Source organism: Myotis lucifugus, unplaced genomic scaffold (assembly GCF_000147115.1).
Source record: "Myotis lucifugus unplaced genomic scaffold, Myoluc2.0 scaffold_22, whole genome shotgun sequence".
NCBI classification, from domain to species: Eukaryota; Metazoa; Chordata; class Mammalia; order Chiroptera; family Vespertilionidae; genus Myotis; species Myotis lucifugus.
The window spans coordinates 7,829,861-7,851,816 of record NW_005871070.1 but is presented as its reverse complement, the minus strand read 5'-3'; the positions used below and the strand labels follow the sequence as shown (position 1 = coordinate 7,851,816).

At 36.7% G+C, this 21,956-nt stretch overlaps 1 protein-coding gene across 2 annotated transcripts in view; it reads right to left on the bottom strand.

The window, feature by feature from the left end:
* The window catches only part of HEATR5A (HEAT repeat containing 5A), a 71,952-nt gene that overhangs the window by 30,845 nt on the left and 19,151 nt on the right, over positions 1-21,956 (bottom strand). For both annotated transcript variants that reach the window (XM_006085847.3, XM_014453329.2), the window contains 9 exons: positions 18,199-18,362; positions 17,939-18,114; positions 13,525-13,630; positions 11,634-11,824; positions 10,608-10,764; positions 7,077-7,266; positions 5,777-5,946; positions 3,300-3,326; positions 551-689 (listed from right to left, as the gene is read on the bottom strand). In XM_006085847.3, coding sequence (XP_006085909.1) covers positions 551-689; positions 3,300-3,326; positions 5,777-5,946; positions 7,077-7,266; positions 10,608-10,764; positions 11,634-11,824; positions 13,525-13,630; positions 17,939-18,114; positions 18,199-18,362 — 1,320 coding nt within the window. The remainder of the gene's footprint in view (positions 1-550; positions 690-3,299; positions 3,327-5,776; positions 5,947-7,076; positions 7,267-10,607; positions 10,765-11,633; positions 11,825-13,524; positions 13,631-17,938; positions 18,115-18,198; positions 18,363-21,956) is intronic.

Sequence of the window (21,956 nt, the reverse complement as noted above, 5' to 3'; positions counted from 1 at the left end):
GGCTAAGAAATCCTTTAATTCATTTCTCAAATATAGAAGAGGCCTAAAAATCCTTTCATTTGAAGCAGATTCATCTATGGTGAATTTTATTAAATGAGATTTTTGGGGAAGAAAGGCACATATAATAAATTACTTAAGGGCTAAATCCAATTTCAATGGACTACTGTGAAAAAACTTGCTCTAAACCCAATGGCTCTCAAACTTCAGTATACATTAACACAGGGATTATAAAAATACCAAAAACAGGTTGCTGGGCCTATTCCCAGATTTTTGCTTTAGCAGATATGGGATGGGACCAATAGTCTGCATTTCTGATAATTTCCCAGGTGAAGTGGAAGTTGCTGGTTTGGGGGCCTAAGTTTGAGAACAACTGTTCTAAACCAGTAACATCTGGTTGGAATGATAATCTTGTGAGCAACTGTCTCTTGTAGTAGGTTTAAGACATTATATATTCACTTTCAAATTTTGTTTTAAAAACTCATGTTTACACATAAGATTTAAGATTAAAACAATCATTTGAGTTGGAGATAATGTTGATAAAAAGAATTACCTGGAGTCAACTCTTCTCTGCTATCCTTAGCAAGTGTAACAGCATGTTCTGAAACTTCAGCTGCCTCTCTCTGCACAAGCTGACGTAAACAAGCCAGTACTGCTCTTCTCAGTAACAAATAGGGACTGCAAAGGTTCACCTGGAAAATACCATTTGGGAACTGAAAGAGCCGAAATTCTTGCTAGCACTCAGTAAGTCTAATAGATATTCACTGGACCCCTCCTCATTCTGTCCAGCCCATCAGTGGGCTGGATGCAACTTCTTAATGAAATACACAGACATTCAAATATTCTAGTGTATTTTGTCTCCTTTTCCCCCAATTGACCCCTCCCCGGCCACTCCCACCTCCCAGGACAAGCCCCCACCACCCCAGTGTCTGTGTCCATTGGTTATGCTAATATGCATGCATACAAGTCCTTTGGTTGATCTCTTACCCCCCTCTAGTATGTATTTTTTATTATATAACTTATAACTTAAGGAGTAATACATGTACTTGATTATGCAATATTCATAAACAAATCCAAGCAGAAGCCTCTTGACAATGTTAGAAGACGTAACATTTATATTAGCAAAAATAGTTTTGAGATAAAAAATATAATTGAGAAATAAATTACTGGCAGTTTATACATTTGTGCTCATGCAACTATAATTTTTTATTATTCTCTAAGTAAAATTTACACAAATCTATATAAGCAATATAGTATGCTGGTTAAAATGGAGACTCTGGAATCAAACTGTCTCAGTTTGAATCCTAGGTCCACCTCTTACTAACTGTGTGACCTTGGGCAAGTTATTTAACCTCTCTGTTCCTTAATTTCCTCATTTGTAAAATGGAGATAACACTATCCCCATCTCACAAGGATGTTGTGAAGTTAACACAAAGAAACATGCAAAAGTGCTTAGCACAAGACCTGGCAAATAGTAAATACTCGATAAATATTAGTTATTATTATTATTTTAATGTTTTTATTGATTTTAGAAAGAGAGGAGGGGAGAGGGAGAGATAGAAACATCCATGAGAAACATTAACATGGATTGGCTGCCTCCTGCACGCCCCCTGCTGGGGATCGAGCCAGCAAACTAGGCATGTGCCCAGACTGGGAATTGAACCAGCAACCTCCTGGTGGTACAGGGGATGATGCTCAACCACTGAGCACCACCGGCCAGGTGAAGGTTAGTTATTATTAATGCAAGTCTCTATCAATAGTATTTTATTCAGGGTAAGTGATTGCATTTTCAAATAAAGGCAGAAAGAGTTTTACTCAGAAAACATATTCACCAAAATGCTCTCTAGAGATAAATATAATGGATAGCAAAACGTATATATATGTATATCTACTTGTATATGGATCTACATATATGTACATAGGTATGTATATATCTTAAAGATATAGAATATTTCTGCTCAGAATGACAGACCCAATACATATTCATTTTACTTAGAAGTGTTTAAACAATGCTAATCTCAATAGGTTGTGTAAACGATATGGTAAATTATATGACTGGTGATGCCTTAAATGAGAAAGTAAAAAAAAAAAAAATCAAAGGATTCTTACTCAGTGATTTCATAAGTAGAATAAAGTGTTGATTTTTTGAAATTTATTGTTTTAAATATGACAGTAAAGACCAGTTTGGTATGGTTTAAGACAATGAATACATGTGTCTTATAATAGTAACTTTCCAAGTAAAATTTGAGAAATAATGGCATAATTCTTATAGTGATCTTTAGATCTGGTGTGTATGGGAAAAAAGGCCTGAAGTAGGTAAGTTTACTGAAAATGGCAGAGTAATTCTGAGTAAAAGAGTAGGTGTTGGAAGCTGGCTTTTTGATATAGAAGAAGAAACATGCAAAGAAAGCTAAATCCTAATTTTATCAGAAGACAAAAGACCGAAAAAGTTTGTAAATATATCATCAGGGAAACGTATGGACAGGAACTGCTTTATAAATATATTCTATTATATCCTCAAGCCATATATGAACTCAAAAGTGGAAAGAGAGGAATGTTATTCACAAAATCCAAGGTAATGTCATTCCAGTCATGTTTAAGAACTCTGTTGTTAAAAACTAGTACAAAGAATAACAGAGAAGTTAAAATGTAAAAACATTAAGTTTGTTCATGCCCAAAATTATGGCTATATTAGTAACAATGACAGAAAAGCACTCTACAAGACAATTTTAAAGAAAAGTTAATGAAGCTACTAGTTATTTTAATTGGAGTTTTACAAGCATGTAATACAAGGCAGATGCAGCATTATTCAGGCTGGTCAAATAATTTTTTAGAAAAAGCATGCTTAAAAGGACTCTTTATTTGTTTGGTAGAAAAAAAAGATTGAAGGCTGCCACACAAAGCAAAATGGGATGCTTAGTATCTCCATGTCATTCTCCAGCATTTATAATGGGAAGAGTAATAGAGTGAGTTAAGGCAAACAGACCAAACAGGCAAAATACAGAAATTAAATCAAACTTTAATTACAATTCTTTTCTGAAATGAATACATAAAATCAAAATGATGCAAAATTAAGTGCAAGGAATGAATATACCAGCTGGAGAAGGTTAGGGAGGAATTTTTTACACTGGTATTAAATAAACATCATGTAACATGCTACACATACTGGATTTTGCATTAATGGTTAGCTTAAACAGAGATGCAGAGGAAAACAAAAACATAAACATCTACAACCAAAAAAATGACAAAGAAACAGCACTGCAAACCTCAAAAAAGTTAGGAATCGAGGGTCAGGGACCTACCAACACAGAATTATCCAACAAGATCTCCTGCACAAAAACAAATGACAGACCAGTCAAAGACAAAACCAAAAGATAAATGCTAGGATGACTTTGACAACAGTCAGCTAAGAATTAAAATACATATGTTGATAGACTCTATCATTAAAACTGGTTTAGCTTCAGCTTTAAAAATATGCCATAAATACTTCATTTTCCCACTTAAAACATGAATTGAGCTAAGATCTTAAAAATAGTCAATTCAAGATGCAGAAATAAAATATAAAATAATAAAAAATGTACATTTGTGTAATTAGGTGTTTTTTTCAGATCTCTCATTAAGCTGCAGTAACAAAACCAGACCAAGTAGACATGAGTGTGACAGGGGTGATCTGGATTGCATTCACATGAACAGGTGTCTGGCAAGGGGCAGAGTTAAAGGTTTATCTCATCACAAGTTAATTATAGATTTTTTTTTACCCTTGGAAGCCAAATTTTAAAACTGAGAGTACTCAGAATTGCTAATGTAGCTAAGGTTAAGTTCAGAATAGAAGTTAAACAGCATGCAGTTAGAATAAAGTCCTTTACACTAAGGTTTTTTAAAAAAATCTTTATTGTTAAAAATATTACATATGTTTCCTTTTTCCCCCATAAGATTTTTTCTTAATGATGAAAGGCATTCTGAATATTCAGGGAGTTTCAATTAATATGAAAACACTTCATGCTAAATATTTAAATTCTTTGTAGAAAAGAAAATCTGATCATAAAGTTGTTAAAACAGGAAAGCAAAAGCAATTTCCTTACTACAGAGAATATTCTAAAATATAATACTAAATTCAACCTAATAAATTTAGAATAAAAATATTAAGACACAAAATTAACATACTATAGTGACAGCAATTTTTTAATATGATTTCTGTATAAGAAAAACATCATTTTACAGCTTAAATATTATGACTAACACGAATAAGATTTGTAATTGTTACTTCTGATTTTCTCAATTGCTCTGAATGTATCCACAAGGAAAATCTGATAATAATCTCTATCTTCTTTATATGTATGTAACCTTTCTTGTCTAGTAAAAGAATAATGAGTTTGATGAGTTTGAACTTTATTTAATAAATGAATTCAGGTAAAGTTAAAGAAGATTAAAAAGGCTACTAGTGGAAATTTCCTACTATAATTTAAAAAGAAAAAAAATGGCAGTATCATTATATTTGAATGGAGAATGAAAGTCAGACCAACTTGTACTAATAAAACAGTGGATATTTTTCAATAATTGGTTTTGGCAATGGTTCTCTAAATATAAAAGCAATATTCCTGGGGAAAGTCATTGAGAAGTTCCACTAACTGCTATTTTCTCTAACACAAGTTTGGTTCCAGACAGGAACCAAAGTTTCCTCTAGAAAAGTCAGTCATATCCTCTTTTTAAGAGTCTTACATAGTTATGATGATCAAAATCAGTATGAAGATAACATAATCTATGTTTAAGGTATATACTAAGAAAATAAAAACAACTGCTACTTAATGATTGGTTATTAGGTGCCTGAGACATGCACTTTTATAGGCGGCATCTTGTGTAATTGTGTTTTACACACAAGGGAGCTGAGGCTGGAAGAGGTTACAGGGTGTCCCTAAAGCCGCCTAACGCTGAGGTGGCAGAGCTAGGAGCTATTAATCACAAACACAGTCTGAAATAATGAAATGAGGACTGGACAAGAAGTTCAGGAATCTGGATCCTAGACTGAGAGCCTAGTCAAATTATTTGAATTTTTGGTCCTCAGTTTATCTTTTTATTGAGAACACTGGTTTTAACAATGTCTGAGGTTCTTTAAAGTCTGAAATGCTGCATATTTTGCCTCAAGCTTGAAAATGAAAGGTCTGTCTACATAAAGTAATAATTCTCAGCTGTCATGTTACTAATGGGAGTGTGCTAAGAACACTGCAGGGACAGAAGAAGTTTTCATTCCAAATGTAACAACTTTTGAGGCAAGTCCAGACAGAAACTGATGGTGTTCAAGGTAAATCTTAAAACCACTGAGATTATGAAGCACCTTCTATATTCATCAGACACATTAGTAGAACCAAGACATCGATGCATATGCTGCTAGTATATGAAGGAAAAATGTTATGTGCCCATCTGGGATGGAAAGAACTTTGTATGTAATAATTTGGAATAGAAAAAGGAGAAGAAAAAAATGTTACCACAAAATTTTCCATGTCCTATAGTATTTATATAGTACCTGGGATATTTATGCCACACAATATATGCTTATTGCTTAATAAATAAATATTCAAAACATTAAGTTCAACATTAATGGGAGAAAAACAAGTCCATATGAGATTTAAGATGTGATTATATAAAAATTGGCCCCTTACTTTCCCCAAAAGGACTAGAACTGAGAGAAAATTGCTATTGTACACGATGTAGAGAATAATTAAAACAAATCTAAGTATCCAATAAAAGAAACTAAAAAACTCATTTATAATTTTATACTCACACAGAGGCAGCTGACCAGGCTAGACAAGTTGACATGTCGTGGAGCAAACATATGAAGCTGCTGAAGGCAAGAGATGGCCTGCGCTTGAACAAGGCAGTCCGGGTTATCTTGCATCACTGCACAACCCAACAGACAGGACGTCCTTAAGGTAGAAACTGAAGTACTGTTACCTAAAATGAAAGCAGAAAGTTTTTAATAATTGGCCTATAAAATCATTACTCTTTTTCCAATTTTAAATTTAAGAATTTGTGAAGTAAATTTCTTCTACAAAAGCAGGAATAATCCATTTGAAAGACTTTTAGATGATTATTAGTTATTCTTAGTCTGAAAGGTTTTTGGCAACACAAATCATTAGGTAAAAAAACACCTAAGACTGTCTGTAGATTACACCAAATTTTCATGAAAAGTGGAATTAGAAATTGCTAATAAACTTAGCCCTACTTGTATTAGTTGAACATTGCTTTCATCTATATTAACATCATATATTGTGCATTTGAACAGATCAGAATATCTGAGTTTTCGGATGCAGTCATTTATTTCTTTTCTTTCTTTTTTTTTTTTAAAAAAAAATGTATTGAATTTTTTACAGAGAGGAAGGGAGAGGGATAGAGAGTTAGAAACATCGATGAGAGAGAAACATCTATCAGCTGCCTCCTGCACACCTCCTACTGGGGATGTGTCCACAACCAAGGTACATGCCTTTGACGGGAATCGAACCTGGGACCCTTCAGTCTGCAGGCCAATACTCTATCCACCGAGCCAAACCAGTTAGGGCGCAGTCATTTATTTCTTAAAAGAGATCAAGAGTTCTTTAAAATACTCTACTTCATGTCTGTCATTTTAGTTGTTAAGAGAAGCATTTTTAGGACATATCAAATCTTTCTAAATATGTACTCCTTTTCTTTTCAAGGTAAGATAATCAGACTGAATAGCATTTATTTAGCAAGATAGAATACTGAGCACCTACTACGTGCCAATAACAAAGGCTTTTCAACTTTCTCTTCGTTTGATAAAGAAGAAAACCAAAGCCCAGAGATGTAAGAATTTCCCACCGTCACCCAATTAAGTAGTGGTAGAGCTTAAAGTAAGTATCATAGTTTCTATGTTATTTTTCTATCATGCCATCATCCAGGATTCAAAGTTTTCCTAAGAGTACTCTCAACATTCTGCCAATATATCTGAATATAACATTCTGTTAAACTTCACTTCAATGACAAGTATTTGAGTCAGTTATAGAAACTAAACTAATTTTTATATGTGTATTTTTCATGTAAAACATCCAAAAAACAGCTATGCATACCTTGTAGCTCTGGACCTAATGTAGTAATAAGGGCATTCAAACAACGACCGAGACTTTGGTGAACTTCAGCATGAGTAGGAGGCACATTTAACAACAACATTATAATAAGAGAAAGGGTAGGTTCCACATGCAGATAATAGAGTGGGCCTGCAGAATCGATGATCAATGACAGAGAGTGTAGGGCCCAGGTCTGTGAAGACAGGAAAAAAAATTTAAATGTTACAGCAACATTAAGAAACATACAAAATAATGAATTATTCTTTCATTGAAGCAAGTGATAAAGTAATGGCAAAGTAAAGTATTTGTACGCTACTTCTAACTTGGAAAGAGAAATGAAAAATTTTAAAAGTTAAAGAAAATCTTTCTTTAAATACCCAGTAAAAAACAGCTGAGAGACAATCATCTAATTTAGAATGGTATATTTAGATATATCTCACCACTAAGAATTCCAAGATGTTTGATTCTTTAGCTAACAGCTTGCGCTAAATCTATTTTGTTGAAAATTTATTATTGTTTAATCTATATAGAGAATGAAAATTCAAGTTTTTAAAAGATTCAACAAAATCCACAACTACATGTCATAATATGAACAAATCTCCCAAAAACAATGTTGAAGAAAGCCAGACATGAAAAAGTACATACCATATGACTCTACTGATATAAAATATATAAAAGCAGGCAAAACTAACATGTGCTGTTGCAAATTAGGATAATGGTTATCCTTGGTAGGACAGGTAGTAACTAGAAAGAACACGAGGACAGTGTTTGGGGTACCGATAATGTTCTGTTTATTAATCTAGGATTGGACACATTGTATTCAGTTTGAGACTTGATTCACAGAGATGAACACTACGACAGGTGCACATTTATAAATATATTTGTAAATACATAAAAATATATACTTATATATTAAACAAACAGACAAATAAAATGCCCTCAAGCCAAATCTGGTCTGCCACCTGTTTTCATACATGAAGTTTTATTGAAACACAATTATGGCCCTAGCTGGTTTGGCCCAGTGGAAAGAGGGTCGGCCTGTGAACTGAAGGGTCCCAGGTTCGATTCCGGTCAAGGGCACATGCCTGGGTTGTGGACTCAATCCCTAGTGGGGGGCATGCAGGAGGCAGCCAATCAATGATTATCTCTCATCATTGGTGTTTCTATCTCTCTCTCTCCCATTCCCTTCCTCTCTGAAAAAAACACACCACACATTAAAAAAGAAAAAGAAACAATTATGCTCATTCATTTATATATTATTTATGGCTGCTTTCCTGCTACAATGGCAGAATTGAATAGTGACAGAGACCATATGACTAAATAGTTTACTATTTGACCCTTTATAGAATAAACTTGCCAACTCTGGTTTAAATGAAACAAGTCTGGCCATATACCGATAACCACTGAAGTTGGATAATGGGTATAATAGATTCCTTATAGAATACTCTCAACTTTTATGTATGTTTGAATTTTCCAAAATAAGAAGTATATAAAAAGTTCTTCCTTCAGGAAACCAACTTAGAAAATTTTACTGCTTTTATCAATGGATGCATAAAAAAGTGTATAGTACTTTACCAGTAAATGCTATAAAATGAAATTCTGTTAAGTGAGAGAGAGCTGCAATCAAGAAGAGTCAGATTTGATGACACTGGAAGCCATGTAAAGAAGCACTTAAGTTAATCAACAAAAAGTATTCAATATAAAAGTATGTACATTCAGAACAGGCTTCTTGAACAAGAAGAGGAATATAATAAATAGAAGCAAAAAGTACTGTACTAAAAGAAGGGTTAAAAGAATGGAACACTTCAACTTAATCAAGTACTAGATGATGTGGTGAGACTATTAGTATAGTAATTCCAAGAATGAAAGCTTATTGTGGCTGAGGGATATGAAGCTTAACAAGAAGGTAGTTAAACTGGATCTTAAAATACTAAAATTTTTGGATTGTCAGATAGGAATAAGGAGAAGAGCAACAGGAAAAACAGAAGTGCAGATAAGAGAATGACATGTGTGGGATAAAAGTAGGTAGATCATCTATAGGAGAATACCAGTACTTGGGTAAGGAGAGAGAAGATTCCTGGGTCAGCTGATGAAACCTGAGTGAGAAGTTGACCTAAGAAGCAATAAGCAGTTTTGCCGCTTTTCAGTAGGGAAGTGGCAAGATGAAAGACTTTCAGGAAAACAAATTTGGCTTCATATCTAGGGAGAGTTGAAAAGAACCTAAAAGTAAAATGACCAGGTAGGAGGCTACTATCTCTATATATAAAAGCCTAAGTGACCGGCTGACCGGTAGCTATGACGCACATTGACCACCAGGGGGGCAGATGCTCAGCACAGGAGCGGAAACCACAGGCATGGAAACATGGAACAGACTGATGAATCTCAGAGGGATGGGGGCAGGGGGAGGGCTGGAAGAGATCAACCAAAGATCTTATATGCATACTAGGCTCCTTGGTCTGGTCTGTGCCCTCTCACAATCTGGACCCCTTGGGGGATGTCAGAGAGCCAGTTTCGGCCTGATCCCCGCAGGCCAAGCTGAGGGACCCCACCAGTGCACAAATCCATGCACTAGGCCTCTAGTAGTAAATAAAGGCACACAGGAGCCTTGGCTGGATTGCTCAGTTGGTTGGAGCGTCATCCAGATGTGCCAAGGTTGCAGGTTTGATTCCTGGTCAGGGCGCATACAGGAGGCAACCAATGACGTATCAATAGATGGAACAACAAGTCAATGTTTCTCTTTCCCTTCTTCCCCCTCTCCCCCCTCAAATCAATAATAAAAAAAAGACACAGGAAACCAAGATAAGGGGAGCAAAAGAGCAAGAAGAGTAATAATCATTCAAGATTTGATTAAAATATGAGGAAAATGATGATTTCAACAGAATTGGGTAAGCTATGTACAACAATATGTTAAAGTGGTTAAGAACATGGATTTGGAGTCCATGACTTGTTTTCTTAACCTGAGTTACTTAGTTTCTGTAAGCCTCAATTTTCTTTCTGTATAAAGAGAATATACACCCTAGACTACTGTGAAGAAAAAATATATTAATATGTTTAGAAGAATATAATACAATGTTTGTTACCTATTAAGCTCTCCAAAATAATAGATGTTATTAAGATGGCAGACAGATTAATTCTCAGAAAAAGATACTGAACTTGACTTTAGACACTGAGTGTGAAAAAAAGAATTAAATTTTAAAAATCCATCATGTTTAAATGGCTTTAATATTTACTATGAGAGGGCCCTAGCTGGTTTGGCTCAGTGGATATAGCGTCAGTCTGTGGACTGAAGGGTCCTGGGTTTGATTCTGGTCAAGGGCACATGCCTGGGTTGTGGGCTCAATCTCCAGTATGGAGCGTGCAAAAGCATTTATGTTTCGATCTCTCTCTCCCTCTCCCTTCCTCTCTGAAATCAATAAAAATATATTAAAAAAATATTTACTGTGAGAGGGGAATTATTTACAAATTACTAATGATCAATAAAAACATAATTTGCAAATCATGAATTTCAAGTAGGATATCACATGGAGTTCTTACCTGCACATCAGGAGAAGTACTGTCCTGAGACAAAGTATATAGGATTCCTACACAAGAATTCAAATGTTGAGAACTTATTCCTCCTAAATACCTATGGAGGGATCCCAAAGCCAATGAATGCCCTGTTCTGGTAACCACGTCCCTTGCTGATTTCAGTCTGTAATTATGGAAATAAAAATATATGATAATCACTGAAGCGAAACTACTGCATGATACTGTCACCTACACAAAACTTTTTGTATGAATAGTTCTAAAATTCAGAAATGTTTTTACTGTTAAATGATAAAAAATTTCTGAAATAACCAGATAGGTATCTTGCAAAGAAAAACATTTTAAATAAAAATATCTTCACATTATTATAGATTATTTAAGTAAAAGCAATTTCAATGTCTTTCAGAGACACACACACACTAAATTTATATGGAGGACATTATTACTTTATTAAATTACATTTCAAAAACATTGCTGAGATACTTTAATTCCACAGAGAGAATTCAACTCAAGAACTTTGTATTTAAAATTAAATGTAATAGAATAAGTTAATATATGAGGAATTTTCTATGTATTTTACACTAATTTAAGTGCTTTACATTTAGTTCTCTAATCCTCCCAACAACCTTGAGATCCATACTATTATCAATTCCTTTTTGCAAATGAGGAAATCAAATAGGATAGCCAAAGTAACTCTTACAAAGTAGACAACTATTAAATGGAAGAGTTGGGATTTGAACCAAATTAGTAATCTGACTCTAGACTCTTAAACCAAATCAGACACATATTCAGCAGACTAGAAGGTCAAAGTGCTGCCTGCACTTCTACCACCACTACTAAAAGTAACTTTATGTATCTACATATATTACCAATCTAACCATAAACTTTTATTTGTAGTTATTTTATTTTTTATCACTTTCTTATTTATTATCTCATTTACCTTAACATCCTTTAAATAGGCAGGGCAGTATTAACAACCTTCTATACCCAGCTTTGACACCTAGCCTAGGAATATTAAATGAGAAATTCACTTACTTGTCAAAGCTAACTTGAGCTAACGAAGCAGTAAAAGGTCCATCATCAACCACTTGGGCTAACCTAGCCCATGCCTCTGCAGCTGCACATCTCACGAGGGGGTTGGGACTTTCTAAGGCTCCTGTTACTAATGCTAGGGCAGGTCTTCTCATTTCTTCTGGACCCAAACTTCCCTTGGAGCCAGCCACATACTGAAATATGAAAAGAACAACCCAAACTTACAACTGCAGTGAATTTTACCTAATTTGGAACATATGTTCTGGTTAACCAAATGTGTTCATACTTGGATTACTACTTAAAAAAAAATCAGAACATAAAAACTCCACTGAACATACAAACATAATTTGATTTTTGTGACAAAGTACTTTAGAATTTTAAACATCCAGACAAACAATGTGGTGACCAATTATCACTGTAGTATATACAGTGGGGCCTTGACTTACGAGTGTCCCGACTAACGAGTTTTTCGAGATACGAGCCGTCTCTCGGCCGATTTTTTGCTTTGAGTTGCGAGCTAAAATTCGGGTTACGAGCCAGCTTCAGATACCCCACTGCTAGTTGGCGCAGCGAACGTCACAGCGAAGGCCACAACATCAGCCCAGCATCACGTGTCTCACTTGTTCACTTTTTGATTTGACATACGAGTAATTTGAGTTACGAGCTCCGTCACGTAACGAATTAAACTCGTAAGTCAAGGCCCCACTGTACATATGTTCAGAAGACTATAAAAAGGGATTTTCCATAAAATATATAACTAATGAAACCTATTACATTTTATTTAGAAACAATAAGTTATAAATGTTAACAACGAGCCAGATTTGGAACATATGCCATAGTCTGCCAATCCCTGGTCTAGGCCAATGATCGGCAAACCACGGCTTGCGAGCCACATGCGGCTCTTTGGCCCCTTGAGTGTGGCTTTTCCACAAAATACCACGTGCGGGTGCGGGTGCGCACGTACAGTGCAATTGAAACTTTGTGGCCCATGCGCAGAAGTTGGTTTTCGGCCTGAGCGAGTCTATTTTGAAGAAGTGGCGTTAGAAGAAGTGGGGGGTGTTGGTCGGGCGATGGGAGATGTGCAGGAGGGCCGCAGGATATGCAGCGCGGGGGAGGTACATTGTTTTGAGGTACGTTCACTGAGGTCGACCCCTTCCAACTCTCCCATCCACACTCGTCTATCTGAAACAAGTATACAAGACGCGTGTGGATGAGAGAGTTGGAAGGGGTCGACCTCAGCGAACGTACCTCAATCAGATTGAGGACGTTTTTAGCAAAGGCCAGCTAAGGAGTACCCTAATTAAGTTAATAACAATGTACCTACCTATATAGTTTAAGTTTAAAAAATTTGGCTCTCAAAAAAAATTTCAATCGTTGTACTGTTGATATTTGGCTCTGTTGACTAATGAGTTTGCCGACCATTGGCCTAGACCAGTGGTCGGCAAACTTCGGCTCGCAAGCCACATGCGGCTCTTTGGCCCCTTGAGTATGGCTCTTCCACAAAATACCATGTGCGGGTGCACACGTACAGTGCGATTGAAACTTTGTGGCCCATGCGCAGAAGTCGGTATTTTGTGGAAGAGCCACAGTCAAGGGGCCAAAGAGCCGCACGTGGCTCACAAGCCGCAGTTTGCCGACCACTGGCTAGGCTATTAGGCTCAGTAGAGTAAGGCATGGCTCCAGTACAAGGTTATCTGACTAACAAGTTATATGTGGAGAAAAAGTAAAAGGGAAATTATAAATCACAAAACATTTTCATCAGGAGGTTAAGAAAAATTAGGGGGGAAAAACAATGATAGCCCTTTAACAATACCTTCCTCCAATCTACTTAGTTGATCCTACCTTAAAAAAAAATAAAATAAAGCAAACATGAATTTTTAAAAAATATAATTACCTTTAAGAAACTGGAAACTGAGGAAATAACATGTAACTGAACTACTTGTTGACGAGCTCCTTTTGTGTGCTTTATACTGTCCAAAAGCTGTTCCAATGTAAGAAGCCTAAGATCAGAAACAAAATATTTAAAAGCAAATAGAAAAGACAGTATTGTTAATCAAGATAAAGTAAGTCAATGGACAGTAATAAATATCTACTGCTAATTCGTTTTGTTGGTACTACTAAAATGTTGAACACACCAAAGCATTTTTGGAAAAGAAAATATATCATAACCAATGCAAAAATATTTAATTAGGTGTCATTCTATAGTGGGGGAGAAGCATTATTTTGTGGAAAACAACAACAACAAATGGATGTATCACTTAATAAAGATTTACCTGGGAAAATCCAGCTATTTCAGCAATTATTTTCTAAACAAAAGATAGCTCAGAAATTATTTGCATCAATTTTTGTTTTTAATAACAGAACTTAATTGGATTCAAACACATTGCTTCATTTTAAAGGTAGCACCAACTTATGTCATCTACATTTAATGCTTCTCAACTACACTTTAAAAATGTACTTGGGATCATATTATATACAACACAACATTAACTCATGCTTTTCCCATTTTCTCCTGACTGTATCCAGGACTGACAGCCCCCAAGTTTTTCCCCATCTTTTGATCCCAAATCCTAACAGAGATTTCAAAAACAAAACAAAAAATAACATCAAGAACAAAAAAACATTCTGAATTTTCAGGAAGATGACTTTTTTTCCTTTATAAAATTTTTTTTTCAATTACAGTTGACATTCAATATTGCATTCATTTCAGAGGTATACAGCATAGTGGTTAAACATTATATAACTTATGAAATGGTAAGTCTAGTACCCACCTGGTACCATACATAGTTATTGCCTACGTTGACTATATTCTCTATGCTATATTGTACTTGACAACCCTATGACTAGAATGTAACTGCCAATTTGTACTTTTTAATTCTCCTTTTACCTTTCCTACCCATTCCCCCCATTCCCAACCCCTTCCCATCTAGCAACGGTCAAAATGTTCTCTGTATCTATGAATCTGTTTCTGTTCTACTTGTTTTTTAGATTCCACATCATATGGAATACTATATGATGAACACAGGGGTGCATATATCTTTTCAAATTAGTGTTTTGGATTTCTTCAGATAAATAACCAGAAGTGGAATTGCTGGGTCATAAAGTAGTTTTTTTTTTAAATTTTTTGAGGAACTGATGCAGATAACAGCATTCAGTAACACTGAATTGGTATTTCTAAGTGGCATAAGTTAAAACATGTAATTATTTTGTTTGTAACGAAATCAGAAACAAAGTTTTGAGTATAGTTGAAACAAAAATACATAGTTAACTGAGTAAACAGCAGACACACATTTGAAAATACTGATTTACTTTATTCTTTCAGGGAGGGTGTATAATGGTGAACATTTTTAATACTGAGAACTATATGCTTTTCCTCTCTCTCCATCAACTCACAATCTACAGTATTTTATAAGCATTTATAGCAGTGGTTCTTAACCTTGGCGGCACATCCGAATCAGATGTTTTTATTTATAAGTTTCAATGCCTAACATAGTATGACCACCATACTATTAAATCAGAATTTACTAGAAAGTTGTTCAAATGATTGCAATGTGCAGTTGGAAGTGGAACAATCATCAAGTTAATGAACTAATTCATTCTTTGCAATTAGGTGCAAAAAATATATTAAAAGTAACCACAACATTTGCATAAGATCAATAATATTTCTTTTCTGTATAAAATATGTTGACATTCTGGAAGTTTTTTTGTTAATCCTCACTCGAGAATATTTTTCCATTGATTTTACAGAAAGTGGAAGGGAGGTAGAGAGAGGGAAAGAGAGTGAGAGAGAGAGAGAAACACAACTGTGAGAGACACATCAATTGGTTGCCTCCCATACGTGCCCAGACCAACCCACAACCTAGTTATGTGCCCTGGTAGGGAATCGAAGCTGCAACCTCTTTGGTGCACAGGATGACATTCCAACCAACTAAGCCACCCGACCAGGTTATGAGTTGAACTTTTTAATTTACATTTTATTGTTTTATATTTTCTAAATCTTCTTCTATGAGTATGTATTAATTTATAATTAAACAAAATAGATGCTATTATAAATCAATATTTGTGACTTCCCATATACAATAAGAACACAAATAAAGTTGAAATTAGTATTAGCCATTTTAATTTCAGAAGAAAGGGAGGATAAGTGATAATAAAATCGTTTAAAAAAAAAAGAAAGTTTGTAAGAACTATATTCTTTTCTTTTTTACGTTTTACCTTGAATTTACTAAAAAGAGTAGAGCCATTTAAGAACATGCTTAATTTAAATCACTTATCCACAAGGCCACCCCGTTTCATCCACTGTAGTTAGCTGTATTAATTCAAATGAACTATTTTAAATTAACTGTATTCTGTATAGGTAAACAGGGAGCTATATGCTACAAATAAATTTGGGAAAAATACCTTTTGAAATTAAAGCTCTGAAAAGACACCTCAAAATTTATGTGTGTGTGTGTGTGTGTGTGTGTGTGTGTGTACACCTTAATGCTACCAGCCTTTTAAATAAAATGATATGAAGCTGTTAAAAATAAACAAATTTTATTCACTTTTCTATCCACTGAAAGACCTGTTTCAGAAATGTGTTGTTGACAACACTCAAATATATTTGTTCATCTTCAGCAAGAGACCAAGGTAAATTTCCTACCTAACTGGAAGATATAACTGGATAAAATTATATTGTATGTATATATAAAGAGAGAGAATATGAATGATGATACTTAACAATTTGTAAACTGTGGACCAGTATAGCCTACAGGAAAGATTCACTTCCTTTTAGTATCTCAGATAAAAACTGAATTTTCTGGTAGTCAATATGAATAATGTTTTTTAATCTTTAAGAATGGTATTAACTCAGTTATCAATTAAGAAGCTGTTATTATCAATGAGAAATCATTATCAAATTTTGAGTTTTCAAAACCAAAATTCACTTTGAATGAACTGATATACCTACAATGGCTCCATGAAGTCTCCAAGAAAGCAAGCCTATGAGACCTAATCTAAGCAGAAAACCAATGTTTTTCCGCAGAAAACCAATGTTTTTCAATGTTCTCTCTCATAAATCAATGTTCTCTCTCTCTCTTTTTTTAAACTTTCATTAGCATTGATTTTATGCTGAATTTACTCTTGGGCGATATATTTTTCTTCTGTGCAAACTCCTTTTCTGGTTTAGGAACAACCTGCTCTTTTTCATGAAGGATCCTCTCAGTGTGGCAGGGAGAGTTCGTGTGTGGGTTAAACCACCCATGAGCTCTGTAAGCTTTGTTCACCTGGATGTGCTCAATGAACAGAGAATCTGCATCTAAACCCTGAAGTTGATCACTACTCTCTTCATTTTCAAGCATGTGCAGCAAAAACTCAGCACTCTTTTTGGGCCACTGACCCTCTGTTTGCCCTGGGCACACTTTCCAACTCCACCACTGCAATGACAGAATGGCCCACATTGCTTCTCTAACGTGACATCCTTCAGACATTTGGTGGTTTTTCAGACATGCATACCCTTGATGGCTTGGGCAGATTCATGGGTTTGTTAAAGTGGACATGAAGATTTGAACCTCTTGATATGCATGATTTTGTGAGGTTTTCTGGGTCAAGTGAATAGTAAGCCATTTTCAAAGGCCACCTCAGGTTGCTTCCAGGAAGAGATATCAATGTTCTTGTGTCACGGAGTTTCCAGTTCTATTTTTAGGTAGATAATAAGCTAACTGTCGGTTAAGTATTGTATGCACAATAGTACTATCAACTGTTAGTTTAATTTAATCATTTAATTTAATCGTTAACTTACTTATTAAATATTAGCCAGGTAAATAAGTAAACAAGAGACAGCACCTCATCCTGGCTGATTTTGCTAAGTAGTTAGAGTGTTGGCCCACAGACCCAAGGGTCATGGGTTCGATTCCTGGTCAAGGGCACATATCTCAGTTGCAAGTTCAATCCCCGGCCCGTGGGAGGCAACCAATCAATGTGTCTCTCTCATGTTGATGTTTCTCTCTCTTTCTCCCCTCTCCTCCCTCCCTTGCACTTTCTCAAAAACGTTCTTTCTCAAGAACGATAACAACCAAAAAAAAAAATTTATATATATATCAATGGAAAAAATATCCTTGGCTGAGAATTAAAAAAAAAAGAGAGAGAGACAGCATCTCACTTTCATCTGTAAGTTTGTTATATTAAATGAGAACTTCTGACAACATTCTTCTTACCCACCCAAGTCTACATTATGCATTCATTGAACCAATTGCCAGTCTGGAAATATTACATTTCAGAATAAGTAAACTATTTATTTCAGGGTAAGTGAATTACTAAAGATGGTTTACCTTTGAGCTTCTCCCACATGAGCACATACAACTCCAAAGAGCTTGACTGCAGAGCTAATCACTGATAGTGTTGGAGGTAGGGGCTTAGGCACTGAATCTCCCCCTACATCTTTCTCATAAATAGAATAGGGGTCATACTCAAGACTTCCACAAGCAATACCATTACTAAGCAGGAGCTAAAAAAAAAAAAGTTATATAAAGTTTTAAAACTACTGTTCACACTTGGAATGAACCCAAGAATTATTGAAAAATGACCATACCTGTTCCTCAATAAATCTATGGTCAGTCTCTTGTAGCAAAGGACTTAATAACAAAAGATCATCCTGATGACACAGGGGTGGAAGTAAAAATGTGGATGCTGCCACCTGTATGTCAGGGCCAGTCAAGTCAGCAGCCAGCTCTTTGAGGATAGCACAGAGGTGTCCTGTTGAGTCAGAGAAAAAAGAACAATTAGTAATTTAGTAATAGCAGTTAACTGGTTAGAGTATGGGGTTAAAAAAAGCCCAGGTGGAACTTTAATCTACACACTGGCTAACTTTAATCTATCATAGCCAAAGATTATATATCTGATCCTAGAAAAATACCCTACAAATGAATGGCTCAACTATGTGTTATTGGTTGCAAGGCTGACTGGATACTGAAAAGACACACATCTCAATGTATGTGTGTAAACCTTATGATACTACCATCATTTTAAATAAAATGACATACAGTACAAAAACAGAATAAAAAAGATAGATACAAAAGCTGATAAATTATATTTGTTTAAAAAAATGATGGCCTCATCCTGGCGGCGTGGCTCAGTGGTTGAGCATGGACCCATGAACCAGGAGGTAACGGTTCAATTTCCAGTCAGGGCACATGCCTGGGTTTCGACTCAATACCCAGTAGATGGCATGCAGAAGGCAGCTAATTGATAATTCTCTCATCATTGATCTTTCTATCTCTTTCCTTCTCCCTTCATCTCTCTGAAATCAATAAAAATATTTTTTTAAAAAAGGTAGCCTTGAAAATATTTATAAGTGTTAGATATGTTTTTACCACGGAAAATTTCAAACAGATACAAAACCAGACATAATAGTATTATGACACCTCAACTCCCTACAGCTAGCATATGTTTGTCATTCATCTTGACCAAGTGGATCAATCTTGTTTCACCTATACCTACCTTCACTATCTCACTATTTCCCACATTATTTTGAAGCAAACCCTAGAAAGAATATAATTTCACCCATAAATATTTCATAGTGTATCACTAAAGTTAAGGACATTTTAAATAATTCATGATCATAATATCATGTTTTAAAAACCACGAAACAAATACTCATTTAGTGTTTAAATTTTCAGTGGACTCAAATACCTGTTTTGTTTGCTTTTATGTTTGAATCAAGTTCTAAGTAAATCTACATAAAATAGTTGATATATCTTAAGTCTCTTTCAACTTAAAGTTCTTCCCTCTACTTTCCCCTCCCCCCTGTAATTTATCTAAAGAAATTAGATTATCTGTTCTTTAGAAATTTCTACAGTCTGGATTTTAATGATTATACCCGCCCCCCGCCCCTCCAAGTGCAGTTTAATTTATTCCTCTACCATCTGTTTTTTTTATAATTTGGAACTTAGATCTAGTGAGGATTCTTTTTTTTAAGTCTGTTTGTTTTGGGGGCCAAGTGCACAGGTGGCATTGTGATTATCTATAAGGCATGAGAAAAGATATGGCTCTCTCTCTCTCTCTCTCTCTCTCTCTCTCTCTCTCTCTCTCACACACACACACACACACACACACACACCCTATATAATAAAAGCCTAATATGCTAAGTGTCCAGTCAACAGGTTGGCCGTTCAACCAATCAAAGCGTAATATGCTAATGATATGCTATGGTCGCTCAACTGCTCATTATGACATGCACTGACCACCAGGGGGCAGAAGCTCAGACTGGTAGGTTAGCTTTCTGCTGGGGTCTGGATGATCAGGACTGAGCGAGATGGGCCGGACATGCCCTGGAGCCCTCGCGGTTCCTCCCTGGCTGGCCAACCTCCCGCAACTCTTCCCGGCCCTGATCGGGCACTGGTGGGGTCCCTTGGCCTGGCCTGAGCCCTCTCCTAATCTGGGATCGCTCGGGTAATGTCAGAGAGCTGGTTTTGGCCCGATCCCACAGAGGGAGCACCCAGCCAGAAGCCGGGCTCAAATGAGCGCAGTGGCGGGTGGCGGTGGCCTCTCCTGCCTCCACGGCAGTGCTAAGATATCAGATTGCCAGCTCAGGCCTGCTCCCCAGGACTAAGCTGTCAGTTGGACATCCCCCAAGGGCTCCCGGACTGTGAGAAGGTGCAGGCCGAGCTAAGGGACCCACCAAGTGCATGAATTTCATGCACCAGGCCTCTAGTGTGTGTGTGTGTGTGTGTGTGTGTGTGTGTGTGTATATATATGTATTTTAAAAATTGGTCTATTTACCACATTGCCCTAAATTACCATTTCAGAGATATTTATTCTGGATTTCTGGTAGATTATCAATAGGGACATTTTTATCCACCTAGAGCATAAATGGGCTTTGCCGGCGTGTATTTTAAGTACTTCAGGGATGAGTAAAAATCATAGAGAAACATTCACTTTTGTAAGTGTTTCTTTGAGCAACAGCATTATAATGAGATAAAGACTTGGGTGATGTCTATTTATGAGAAGTTGCAGGAAGAATTAGGAAGGATTCACCTACCATCGTTTTATGTATCATCAGTAGCAATAAAAGTAGTAACAACAAATATTTATTGAAGATGTAATATGTTATCAGTAACTGCCCTAAAAGTTGTACATGTAGTTTTCATAAGCACCTCATGAGGTCCAGTTAGTCCAGGTGAGGAAACAGGAATAGAGATTTTAATTGTCCAAGATCACAGTAATACATGGCAGTTAGACTGAAACACAGGCAGTCCAGGCTCCAGAACTTGAGCTTTTAACTACCATTCTCAATCATTCATTCATTCAACCTTTAGACACCAAGTTTAATAAAAATAAAAGTTTTATTATATTTAATCTTCCCTTCAAGAAGATATTAAATACAGGACACAAATATACACACATAACTATAAAATGAAGGTAGGAAGTCCTATCTAATCTAATAAAAGAGAAACATGCAAATTGACCATACCTTCGCTATGCCCCAAGCCACGCAAACCAGCCAATCAGAGAGACTATATGCAAATTAACCCAACCAAGATGGCGCCGGCAGCCACGGAGCTGGAGCAAGCAGGAGGCTTGGTTGCCCCGGTGATGGAGGAAGCCAAGATTTCTGCCTGCCCTGGCTGGCTCTGGCCTTTGCTGAAGGCAACAAAGTTTCAATTACAGAAGCTAAATAAATCCCAGATACCTGCTTCCAGCCAGCCTCCACTGGGAGCTTGGGTGGCTGGAGGCCGTAGCCAGTCTGCAAACAGCCATCAGCCCCTCACCCAGACTGGCCAGGCACCCCAGAAGGACCCCCCACCCTGAAAGGGCTGTGGCCAGCCTGCAAACAGCCATCAGCCCCTCACCCAGGCTGGCCCGGCACTCCTATATAATAAAAGGGTAATATGCAAATTGACCCTAACAGCAGAATGACTGGGAATGACTGGTCACTATGACACACATTGGCCACCAGGGGGAAGACGCTCAATGCAGGAGCTGCCCCCTGGTGGTCAGTGCGCTCCCACAGGGGGAGCTCTGCCCAGTCACAAGCCAGGCTGATGGCTGCCAGTACAGTGGTGGTGGTGGGAGCCTCTCCCGCCTCCTCAGCAGCGCTAAGGATGTCCGACTGCAGCTTAGACCTGCTCCTCGCTGGCAAGTGGACATCCCCTGAGGGCTCCTGGGCTGCCAGAGGGATGTCTGACTGCCAGCTTAGGCCCAATCCCCCAGGGAGCGGGCCTAAGCCAGCAGGTAGTCATCCCCTGAGGGGTCCCAGACTGTTAGAGGGCACAGGCCGGGCTGAGGGACCCCCCCCCCAGTGCACAAATTTTTGTGCTCTGGGCCTCTAGTCCTATATAATAAAAGGGT